Below are 12,710 nucleotides of genomic sequence, written 5' to 3'. Positions count from 1 at the left end.
AGGAAAGAGGAAGGAGTTTTAGAGAAGGCAAAAGAAATGGCAGGTGCTGGGATGTCAGAAGCCTGGAAGGATTTAGTGGGCCAAATAGTCCTGAGGGGGATTTCTTCACTCAGAGGGTGGTTGCGTGTTTGATTGCAACACTTCAGAGAAATTTGGATAGATACAAGAACGGGAGGGCTTTGGAGGGTTATGGTCTTGGTGCAGGTAAATGGGACTAGACAGAAGATCAGGCCAACATGGACTAGATGGGCCAAAGGACCTGATTCTGTGCTGTTGTGTTCTATGACTCTAGGTTTCAGGTCAAGGTGCTGTCTCATGTCAGGGAAGGTACAGAAGAATTAGGCAAAACAGGGGCTCATTGGGTTACAAATGACCCGACTTACAGAAATCCAATTTTACCCAGATTATCCCATAAAATTTAAAGCATTTTCGAGCTGCAATAATAATAAAACAGTTCCTGGTGTTCAATAATGAGTGAGTATGGTATATAATCCAATAGTAATATTGAGGTGATTGTTCAATGAAAATTTTCATTGATTCTATTGTGAATGCCTGCAAGAAAATGAATCTCAGGGTGGCAAATGGTAACAAAAATGTACTTTGACAATAAGTTTACTTTGAACCTTGGAAATGATTGATAACAGGTGGATGAAGATCAATGTGATACTGTCGGAAACATCTCTGACCTCTGGAGAAATCAGATCACAGACAGTCCTCAGCAATGGAACTTGTGCATAACCCATCTGTATTTACATGGGGGTGGGGGGTGATAGGTGGAACCAGGTGGGGATGGGATGGTCAAAGAGAGAAGGGACTAGGTGGAGAGAAGAGGGAGGCTGATTCCCATTCTCTTTTCAGGAGAGTCCTAGTAGGCAGTAGCAGTCTGACTGGAGGCCTGTGACTAACGACAGAGGTCCCCAACCTTTTTTGCAGTGCGGACCGGTTTAATATTGACAATATTCTTGCGGACCGGTCGACCCGGGAAGTTGGGGGGGGGGGTGGTGTAGGGTTGCCAACTGACAAGAGTAGCGGTCAAATAGGTTCTTTTTACGCAGAGAAAGACTACAATGACCATGAAGCCTTGCGCATGCGCGACATTGATTTTTTCCCGCAAATCGTTTTTGGCGATTCTGTTCTGGGGGGCGGGGGTAATCACGACCGGAATATAGGTAATAAGTGGCTAATACACTCAATTTCATTTCTAAAAGGGTTTATCTAATGAATTTAATATTAAACACACAGCGCATATTTCCCTTGCGTGAATATAGTGACGTCAGTTATTGGGGAGGACAGGGGAGCTTGAAGTAAGCATTGAACGAACTTCCAGTAGAAGTGGTAGAGGCAAGTTCAATATTACCATTTGAAGAAAAATTGGTTAGCTATATGGACAGGAACGGAATGGAGGGTTATGGGCTGAGTGCAGGTCGGTGGGACTAGGTGAGAGTAGCGCTCGACACGGACTAGAAGGGCCGAGATGGTCTGTTTTCGTGCTGTAATTGTTATATAGTTATATAAGTAAGTCAATAGCATCATAACATTTTAAGTAACGTTTGGATACTAAAGACATAGCACATATTTTCCCCATATGAACATATAAAATCATTGCAACACACCAGTATCGCTGAATCAGTGGGAGCCCTGGGCTTGTTTCCCTGCAACAAGACGGTCACATTGAGGGGTGATGGGAGACAGCGATACTTGAACGGGGTTCCTTATGTCCAGTCTATTCCGCAATTTAGTTTTCATTGCTTTCATTGCAGAAAACCCGGCTTCGCAGAGATATGTTAGAAATGGAAGCAACGTTTTCATGCTTTCGTGGCTATCTCAGGATATTCAGCCTTGACTTTGATCCGGAATGCCGGCGGAGATGTTATGTCAAACATACTTTTCAGCCCACCGTCATTTGCAAGCTCGAGGAGTTGATCTCCTTCCCACGCTGACACAGATGACGCGCGGGTAATGACCTCGCATGCATAATGGCTCAACAGTGCGTGACAGGGAATGAGGAAAGGTGCAGCTGACTCATATCGCCAAATCACATCATTTCCTCGCGGCCCGGTACCGCATGCTCTGCGGCCCGGTGCTTGGGGACCGCTGACTAATGGTATGCCGCAGGGATCGGGGCTGGGGCCGTTGACATCAACATTAAAATCTGAATGATCAGCAAATTTGCGATGACACCAAGATTGGCAGTGTAGTGGACAGTGAGGAAGACTATCAAAGCTTGCAGTGGGATCTGGACCAGCTGGGAAAATGGGCTGAAAAATGGCAAACTGGTTGGACCTTCCAACTTGACCTGTGCTCTGCATCTGGTGATGTGGCCGAGCACAGACCCGGTGAGAACTTCGTGGAGCACCTGTGCTCTGTCCACAACACCCATTTTGAGTTTTTGGATGCATGCTGTTTTACCTCTCCCGCATGGACTGCCTCTGGTGCTACAGGGAGGCCAGGTGTGAACTAGAAGGACGTCTCACATTCCCTTTCTGTGCTGAGAATTTAGGAGGGGTTCCCTGGAACTGGGCAGCTCTCAGCAGATTGGCAACACCATCCAATCTGGGAATGAACGTTCACTGCAGAACTAGGTTAGTCTGCTGGAGTTTACTGGGTTTTTCCCCGGCTGCTGCACCAGATGGGAACTTGGTGCATGAGGCAGTAGAATGAACACTGAATTTTGCAATTTCAGGTAACCCAACCCAGTGCTCCCCTACCCCACCCTCACAACCACCCCAATCCCCACATCCATCCACCCACCTACCTACGCACACACATCTATCCTACTGGTTCTCCTTTCCCTTTGTTCATCCCTCTTTACAACCCTCCCCCTCTCCATCGTCCCTCTTCTCATCTCCCAGCCAATATTCCACCTCCCCCTCCACCCCTCTTCCACACTGACAATGTTCTGTGCTCCCCTTCTGTATGGGTGTACGACTCCCACGGTTTTGTCAAGGCTTAAAAGCACAAAGTAAATTTTTTATCAAAATACATATCTGTCACCATATACAATCCTGAGATTCATTTTCTTGCAGGCATACTCAATGAGAACATAAGAAATAGGAGCAGGAGTCGGCCATCTGGCCCATCAAGCCTGATCCACCATTCAATAATATCATGGCTGATCTGGCCATGGACTCATCTCCACCTCCCTGCCTTTCCCCCCACAATCCTTAATTTCCCTACTATGCAAAAATCTATCCAACCTTGCCTTAAGTATATTTACTGAGGTAGCCTCCACTGCCCTGAATCTTAAGGTCCCTTAGTTCTAGTCTCATCTACCCATGAAAACAACTTCCCTGCCTCTGTCTTATCTATCCCTTTCATAATTTTATATGCTTCTATAAGATCTCCTCTCGTTCTTCTGAACTCCAGTGAGTACCGTTCCAGGCAACTCAGTCTCTCCTCATAGTCTAAACCCCTTCATCTCCGAAATCAACCTGGCGAACCTCTTCTGCACCTCCTCCAAAGCCAGCATGTCCTTCCTCAAGTATGGAGACCCGAACTGCACACAGTACTCCATGTGTGGCCTCACCAGTACCCTGTACAGTTGCAGCATAACCTCCCTGCTCTTAATTTCAATCCCTCTAGCAATGAAGGCCAACATTCCATTTCCCTCCTTGATAGCCTGCTGCACATGCAAACCAACCTTTTATGATTCACGCACAAGCACTCCCAAGTCCCTCTGCACAGTAGCATGCTGCAAATTTTTACCATTTATATAATAATCTTTCATTTTTCCTTCCAAACTGGATGAATTTGCATTTACCAACATTGTAGTCCATCCGCCAGACCCTTGCCCACTCACTGAACCCAACTATATCTCTCTGCAGACACTCCATATGTTCTGCACAATTTGCTTTTCCACTCAATTTAGTGTCATCAGCAAGCTTAGATACACTACACTCGGTCCCCTCTTCCAGATTGTTAATGTACATCATGAACAGTTGTGGGCCCAGCACCAACTCCTGCGGCACGCGGCACACCGCTCACCACTGATTGTCAACCAGAATAACACCCATGTATCCCAACTCTCTGCTTTCTGTTAGTTAACCAATTCTCCATCCATGCTAATACATCACCTCCAACTTTATGCATCCTTATCTTATGGTTGTTTATGCAGCACCCGTATATGCCTTCTGGAAATCCAAGTAAATAACATTCATCTGTTCCCCTCTATCCACTGTGCTCATTATATCCTCAAAGAACTCCAGTAAGTTTGCCGAACAGGACCTGCCTTTGCTAAATCCAAAAACGTAATAGAATCAATGAGGAACTGCACCAACAGAATGAAAACCAGTGTGCAAGAGAGAACTAACGGCACAAATATAAAAAGAAAGAAAAAACAAAATAATAATAATAAACAAGTAAGCGATAAATATTAAGAACATGGGATAAAGAGTCTTCGAAATTGAGTCCATAGTTCATGAGAACACTTCAGTGATGAGGCAGGTGAAGAGGAGTGAAGTTAACCCCTCTGGTTCAGGAGCCTGATGGTTGAAGAGTAATAACTATTCCTGAACCTGGTGGTGTGAGTCCTGAGACTCCTGCACCTCCTTCCTGATGGCAGCAGCGAGAAGAGAGCATGTCCTGGACGGTAAACACAAAATACTCTGCAGATGCTGGGGTCAAAGCAACACTCACAACACGCTGGAGGAACTCAACAGGCCGGGCAGCATCCGTGGAAACGATCAGTCAACGTTTCGGGCCGGAACCCTTTGTCAGGACTGTAGAGGGAAGGGGCAGAGGCCCTATAAAGAAGGTGGGGGGAGGGTGGGAAGGAGAAGGCTGGTAGGTTCCAGATGAAAAACCAGTAAGGGGAAAGATAAAGAGGTGAGGGAGGGGAAGCGGGCAGGTGATAGGCAGGAAAGGTGAAGAGGGAATAGGAGAAACACAATGGGTAGTAGAAGGAGGTGGAACCATGAGGGAGGTTGTAGGCAGCTGGGGGAGGGGGCAGAGTGAAACTGAGATAGGGGAAGGGAATTCGATGTTCATACCAAGGGACTGGAGACTACCTAGATGGTGTATGAGGTGTTTCTCCTCCAACCTGAGTTTAGCCTCATCATGGCAGTAGAGGAGGCCATGTATGGACATATCCGAATGGGAGTGTGAAGCAGCGTTGAAGTGGGTGCAACCGGGAAGTGAAGTGTTTGTGAGTCTGTTGGGGTAACACTTTACCTGTGAGTCTGTGGGGGTCATCTATTGCATCTGGTGCTCCTGGTGCGGCCTCCTCTACATTGGTGAAACCCGACGCAGATTGGGGGACCGCTTCGTCGAGCACCTCCGCTCCGTCCGCCACAACAGACAGGATCTCCCGGTTGCCACCCACTTCAACTCTGCTTCCCATTCCCATTCAGATATGACCATACGTGGCCTCCTCTACTGCCATGATGAGGCTAAACTCAGGTTGGAGGTGCAACACCTCATATACTGTCTAGGTAGTCTCCAACGTCTTGGTATGAACATAGAATTCCCCAATTTCCGGTAATTCCCTCCCCCTCCCTTCCCCCATCCCAGTTTCACCCTGCCCCCTCCCTCAGCTGCCTATCACCTCCCTCATGGTTCCCCCTTCTACTACCCATTGTGTTTCCCCTATTCCTTCTTCACCTTTCCTGCCTATCCCCTCCCTGATTCCCCTCCATCAATCACCCCTTTATCTTTCCCCTGACTGGTTTTTCACCTGGAACCTACCAGCCTTCTCCTTCCCACCCTCCCCCCCTTCTTTATAGGGTCTCTGCCCCCTCCCTCTTCAGGTTCTGGCCCAAAACGTTGACTGATCGTTTCCACGGATGCTGCCCGACCTGCTGAGTTCTTCCAGTGTGTTGTGCATGTCCTTGGTGGTGGGAGTCTCCGATGATGGTTGCTGCTTTCCTGTAACAGTGTTTCATATAGATGTGCTCAATGGTGGGGAGAATTTAACCCCTGATGGACTGGACTGTACCTTTTGTAGGATTCTCCATGCAGGGGGCATTGGTGTTTCCATACCAGGCTGTGATGCAGCCAATCGATATACTCTCCACCACACATCTATAGAAGTTTGTCAAAGTTTTAGATGTCATGTTGAATCTTCACAAACTGCTAAGGAAGTAGAGGTGCTGCCATTCTTTCTTTATAATTGCACCTGTGGGCTGGGCCCAGCACAGGTCCTCCGAAAAGATAACAGTGAGGAATTTAAAGCTGCTGACCCTCTCCATCTCTGATCCCCAGTGAAGTCTGGCTCTTGGACCTCCAGTTGTCTCCCCCTGAAGTCTATGAACAGCTCCTTGGTCTTGCTGACATTGAGTGAGAGGTTATTGTGGCACCACTCAACCAGATTTTCAGTCTCCCTCCTATATTCTGATTCATCACCACCTTTGATTTGGCACTGAAATACGTCATTGTTGATAGGTGAATTAGTTATTCGGAACTGTCCCATGATTAGACCTAAGATACAAGAGCAGAAGTAGGCCATTTGGCCCATCCAGTCTGTTCCACCATTTCATCATGGCTGATCCACTTTTCCTCTACAAGTCCATAAGATATTGGCTAGAGTTAAATCGTAGGTTGCTGGGCCGGGCGGCTGGAAGGGCCTATTCCAGTTTGTATCTCAATCGACCAATAAATACAAACAAACAAATAAATAAATAGTTTAACTAATTAATCCATTGTAAAGCGAGTTGAGCAGGGGGGCTAAACACACAAACTTGGGATGCACCTCTGCTGATGGAGATCATGGAGGAGATGTCGTTGCCAAACCGAATTGACTGGGGTCTGTCTGCAAGTGAGGAGATCGAGCATCCAATTACAGCCAAGGTCTTGAAGCTTATTGATTAGTTTTGAGGGGATGATAGTATTGAATGCCGAGCGGTAGTCGATAAAGAGCATCCTGGTGTTTATGCAGCGTTGCTGTCCAGATGTTCTAGAGGAGCCAATGAGGTGTCAGCATGAATTATCATACGTGCACGCACAGGCACCGCCCAGTCTCCGCCCAGCGAATAGGATTCACCTGCCGCTGTTCCACATTCATCCCGGCTGCCTATTTAACCCCATTCTCAGCCACACACTTCATTCACTCATTGGACTAGCCAGTTTCCGTTCTCCCTGCCTATAGTTTACCTTGTTGTCTATTGTATCTTGTTTTGTGGCTGCCCGTGGATTGTTATTTTGCGGTCTATTATTAAAGTTACCATTCACCGCCGACTCATCTCCGCTGCTCTGCTTTGGGGGGATTAAGCGTCTTCTACGTTTCATGACCTGATTGCAGCGACCCACCGAGTTCTCTTATTTCTGAGGTCTGTGAAGTAGGAGTTTTATACAGAGTGGTTGATAACTGGAATCCACTGCCAATGGAGATGGTGGAGTCGGATACACGTAATACATTGAAGGGACTTTGGCACAGGGAGATAGTACTCATATTCAAAGTGAGTTTGTTATCAAAGTACGCACGTGGCACCATATACCCCCCCTGAGATCCATTTTCCTGCGGGCACACGTGGGCAAATGGGATTAGTGTAGATCCGCAAAAAGGTCAGCATCACCGTGATGGGCCGAAGGGCCTGTTTCTGTGATGTACCACTGTGATTCAGTAGTAGTTAATATGCGACCCTGCCCAATCACCATCGCCCAGACCTTGTTTCCCTCTTCTCAGCTCACTGTGCCTCCGGTTTCGCATCAGCAGCCGGCTTCGGGATTTCAGCGCTGCCTACCCCCACGGGACATATCGATTAGGAACGGTTGTGTTCCCCAATCCTGGTGGAGCCGTGAGTTCACGTCTGGCCCAGCAGCCAGAGAAGAGCCCAATACGCTCCAGTAGACCTACCCAGTTCGAACCGAACACTTCACGCAGAGTTTTCTTCACTGACCCCAGACAAACCACCCCAACCCCACAGCGCGATTCAGTACAGGCGACAGAGCTGGAGTGGATTAGAGTGAGTGGAAGGACAGTCAGGGACGGAATTATTATCCCAGTTCTGAAAGTAAGGACATTTAGGCCTGAGATAGCGAGTTTGCTGTTGTCCACGGACATCAGTGTGTGGGCAGAGGAGGTACAGTACCCTCTTTCTGTGGGTCCTCTTAATCACCAGAGGCTGGTTTAAATGCAGGAGTGAAGGCGCTCGAATCCCTGCCTCTCCCGGGGACTAGCAGGGTTGGGCGCTGTCTTGAGTATCTCCATTGTCGGACCCGCAAGTGACTGGCAGTGAACGAGTTAACGCTCGGAGCGAGGAGGGGCTGAAGGAACGGAGCGAGCCGGGCCCATACAAGGACAAACGGGCGGAGCGAGGGTGGTGACCTCCAGTCTCAGACTGGGCACGCACTGGGCCGCTAGCAGATGTTGCTCTAAAGCAGTGCTGGTCAGCGTCCGCCGGTCGCTGGGGGGAAAGAGCGAGGAAGAGGAAAGGACAAAAGCCGGGGACAGACCGTTATAGGGAGAGGGAGGAGAAAGAGAAGGGGAGGAGGGAGAAAGAGGAGCACGAGGGAAAGGACGGAGGACGGGGTGGAGGGAGAGGACTCCAGCATCCGCTGTCACCAGACCGGCTGCCGTCCTGCCTTCCCGAAGCAGCGGGACTCTCGGATGCCCGGCGCCCGGGAATCTGCATCAGCATGACGAGTGATTCCCGACCGTGAGTCCGGACAAGGAGCCGGAGCCGTACACCGCCCATGGAGTGGTCCTGCAGAGAGGTGAGAGCCGCTCCCGCCGCCCCGTCCCAGCGGACAGTCTCGTCGGGGTCCGGCCGCTGACCACTCCCGGGCCCAGTCCGCAGCCCAAATCCTGTCATCTCACCAATCCCTTCCCGGGACGGCGCTGAGGGAGCGCCGTGCGTGTGGGGGCCGTCGCCAAGTGAGCACCGCTCTGGAGGTGGACAGTACTGAGGGAGCGCCGGGGTGGGCAGCACTGAGGGAGCGCCGTGCCGGGGATGGATAATACTGAGGAAGTGCTGCGCCCTGTGGAATTGGGGGATCAGCTCCCACCCCCCGCATTCAGGTGGTGGGCGATCCCTCTACAGGGATCCCGATATCCATGCCCAGGACGCCGGCTCCCTGACCGCGGGCATTACCCGTGATGTGAGGCCCCCTAACCCGGGTCTGCCGGGCAATAGATCTGCTGGTTTCGGGGTTCAAGCGCTGCCACAATTTTACAGCCTTGTGACTCGAAGGGAGTTCGGTCCAGTCTTGGTGTTATCTTATTGTTAAGCCCGTAACCCCGTCTAAGGCAGAAGCAGCCAACAGTAGCTAGCCAGAGCCCTCTGTCCTGGGCCGAATATTGATCGGCCGTGTGTCTTACTCATTTACCACACGACTTCATGGGTCTTAGTTGGGAGCTTAACATCAAAGGATATACTTTGTATCAAAAGGACAGGCAGGAAGGCATAGGCGGTGGTGTGGCTCTGTTGGTAAGAGATGGAATTACATCTTTAATAAGAGGTGACATAGGGTCAGAGAATGTTAAATATTTGTGGGTGAAGTTACGAAACTGCAAGGGTGAAGTAAAACATCATGGGAAACGTATATAGGCCTCCAAATAGTAGACAAGGTGTGGGGCTGAGATTGCAAAGGGAGCTGGAAAAGGCATGTAATAAGGGTAATGACACGATTGTAATGGGGAACCAATATGCAAAGGGATTGGGTAAATTGGGTTGGAGTTGTTTCGCAGGAGAGGGAATTTGTCCAATGCCAGTGAGATGGCTTTTTTGAGCCTACTCTGGGAAAGGCTGTCTTAGATTGGGTGTTGTGTAATTACCCAGATCTTATTAGGGAGCTTAGTGTAAAGGAACCCTTTAGGAGGCAGTGATCATAATATGCTTGAATTCGTACTTCAGTTTGAAAGTGAGAAGCATAACTCACATGTATCAGTATTGCAGTGGAACAAAGGGATTACAGAGGCGTGAGAGAGGAGCTTGCTCGGGTGGATTGGAGGAGGATACTGGCAGGGATGACGACAGAGAAGAGATGGCAGAAGTTTCTGGGCACAGGATAGATATGTCCCACAGAAGAAACAGCTCTCGAATGGCAGGGGTAGGCAACAGTGGCTGACAAAGGAAGTTAAGGATTGCATAAAAGCCAAAGAAAGGGCACATAAGGTGGCAAAAATGAGTGGGAAGTTGGATGATTGGGAACCTTTTAAAGTCCAACAAAAGGCAATGAAAAAAGCTATAAGAAGGGAAAAAGATGAAATATGAGGGTAGACTATACAATGATATAAAGCAGGATGCCAGAAGTTTTTTTCAACTATATAAAGGGTAAAAGGGAGATGAGAGTTGATATTGGACCACTGGAACTTGATGCTGGTGAGGTAGGAATGGGGGCCAAAGAAATGGCAGATGAACTTAATGTACGATGCATCTGTCCACTGTGGAAGACACCAGCAGTGTGCCAGAGGTCTGAGAGTGTCAGAGAGCAGGCGTAAGTGCTATTGCTAATGCAGAGGGAAAAAGTGCTAGGCTAACTCAAAGGTCTGAAGGTGGATAAGTCACCTGGGACAGATGGACAACATCCCAGAGTCCTGAGAGAGGTTGCTGAAGAAAGAATGGATGCATTGGTCATGATCTTTCAAGAATCACTTGATTCTGGCATGGTCCCAGATGACTGGAAGATCGCAAATGTCGCTCCACTCTTAAAAAGGGAGGAAGACAAAGGAAAGGAAATTACAGGCCAGCTAGTCTAACCACAGTGGTTGGGAAAGTGTTCAAGTCTATTATTAAGGATGAGGTTTTGAGGTACTTGGAGACTAATGATAAAATAAAGCAGTGTCAGCTTGGTTTCTGTAAAGGGAAATCTTGCCTGACAAATCTGTTAGAGTTCTTCAAGGAAGTAACAAGCAAGGTGGACAAAGGAGAGGCAGTGGATGTCATTTACTTGGATTTTCAGAAGGCATTTGATAAAGTGCCACACATGAAGCTACTTAACAAGATAGAATCCTATGGCATTACAGGAAAGATACTGGCATGGATAGAGGAATGGCTGACAGGCAGGAGGCAGCAAGTGGGAATAAAAGGGGCCTTTTCTGGTTGGCTGTCGGTGACTAGTGGTGTTCCTCAGGGGTCAGTATTGGGACTGCTACTTTTCACATTGTCAATGATTGGATAATGGAATTAATGGCTTTGTTGCAAAGTTTGCAGATGATACAAAGATAAGTGGAGGAGTAGGTAGTGCTGAGGAAGCAATGCGATTGCAGCAGGACTCAGACAAATTGGAAGAATGGGCAAAAAACTGGCAGATGGAATACAGTGTTGGAAAAGGTATGATAATGCATTTTGGTAAAAGGAACAATATTGTGCACTATTACCTAAATGGGGAGAAGTTTCAAGCATCAGAGGCACAGAGGGACTTAGGAGTCCTCGTACAAGACTCCCTGAAGGTTAATTTGCAGGTTTAGTCTGTGTTAAGGAAGACAAATGCAATATTGGCATTTATTTCAAGGGGAATAGAATATAAAAGCAAGGAGATAATGCTGAGTCTTTATAAGACACTAGTGAGGCCGCACTTGGAGTATTGTCAACAGTTTTGTGCCCCATAGCACAGAAAGGATGTGTTGTCATTGAAGAGAGTCCAGAGGAGGTTCATGAGGATGATTCCGGTAATGAAAGGGATTAAAATGTGAGGAGCTTTTGGCAGCTTTGGGCCTATACTCACTGGAACTTAGAAGAATGCGTCAGATCTCATTGAAACCTACCGAATGTTGAAAGGACTAGATAATGTGAATGTGGAGAGGATGTTTCCAATGGTGGGGGTATCCAGAACTAGAGGGCACAATCTCAAAATTGAGGGACGACCCTTTCAAATGGATATAAGGAGGAATTTTTTTTAGCCAGAGAGTGGTGAATCTGTGGAATGCTCTACCACAGACTGCGGTGGAGGCCAAGTCTGTGGGGGATATTTAAGGCGGAAGTTGATCATTTCCTGATCAGACAGGGCATTAAAGGATATGATTAGATGCCAGGTGTACAATGTTCCCTCAATTTTTAGTAGTCAGTGTGTGCAAAAATATTATGTTGTGCAAATTTTTTTCCTGTGACAAAAGTATGTGCGCACTGAATGCACACATGGCACAGTTTATGTAGGTTTATAAAATATTTGAGATAAAACTGCACAGAATAACAACAAAATAACATACATCTTTAAGTCACTCAGTTATCTTTTATCTCTGTCTTTGGCATTTACTCATTCTTTGTAATCTCTATCTAGACTAATAGAACTTCCATCCAATTGATAGCTTTTGATTCTCATTAACATATCGAAATGACATTCACCTAAACAGTGGTCCCCAACCTCTGGGCCGCGGACCGATACATTGCCGTGAAGAACCCAACATTTACGTGCTGGGTGCGTTCCGACTACCACTGCACCACTGCATTTTTTTGCAGCAATGTATCGGTCCACGGCCCGGAGGGTGGGCACCACTGACCTAAACGGTTTCTCAGCTTGTTTTTGAGTTGATTCATTAGGCTAAAACCTCGCTCACAGTCCGCACTAGACGCAAGAAAGGTTCCCCCAATGTCCATCAACTGTGCAAGGTATCAAAACTGTTCATTTTGAAGTACAAATTCCACCATTTGAGCAAAGTTTAAAATCGGTTTGGATTTAATTTTTTCTTGCACGGAAAATTTGAAATCATTAAGCGGTCTAACTATTACAGTATTTTCAGCTAGAAAATCATGATATCTCAGACATAAGGCATTAACTTGTTCATCGCCAAATGTGAAGTCACAATCTGCAATTGTGGAGAAATCAAAAGCTTACCA

General features: G+C 47.6%; 2 protein-coding genes across 2 annotated transcripts in view; one reads left to right on the top strand and one right to left on the bottom strand.

Annotated features, from left to right (window-relative positions):
• tmem169b (transmembrane protein 169b) overlaps positions 1–12,710 on the bottom strand; it is a 462,028-nt gene that overhangs the window by 312,848 nt on the left and 136,470 nt on the right. The gene's annotated exons all lie outside the window — the stretch shown is intronic.
• The window catches only part of LOC140199302 (unconventional myosin-X-like), an 88,796-nt gene continuing 84,372 nt past the window's right edge, over positions 8,287–12,710 (top strand). Inside the window, exon 1 of the mRNA XM_072261127.1 lies at positions 8,287–8,649. Coding sequence (XP_072117228.1) covers positions 8,629–8,649 — 21 coding nt within the window. The 5' untranslated portion in view covers positions 8,287–8,628. The remainder of the gene's footprint in view (positions 8,650–12,710) is intronic.

The sequence above is a fragment of the Mobula birostris genome, chromosome 6 (genome assembly GCF_030028105.1).
Source record: "Mobula birostris isolate sMobBir1 chromosome 6, sMobBir1.hap1, whole genome shotgun sequence".
NCBI classification, from domain to species: Eukaryota; Metazoa; Chordata; class Chondrichthyes; order Myliobatiformes; family Myliobatidae; genus Mobula; species Mobula birostris.
Note: the sequence above shows the minus strand (reverse complement) of the source record. Positions and strands in the feature narration are given on the sequence as shown.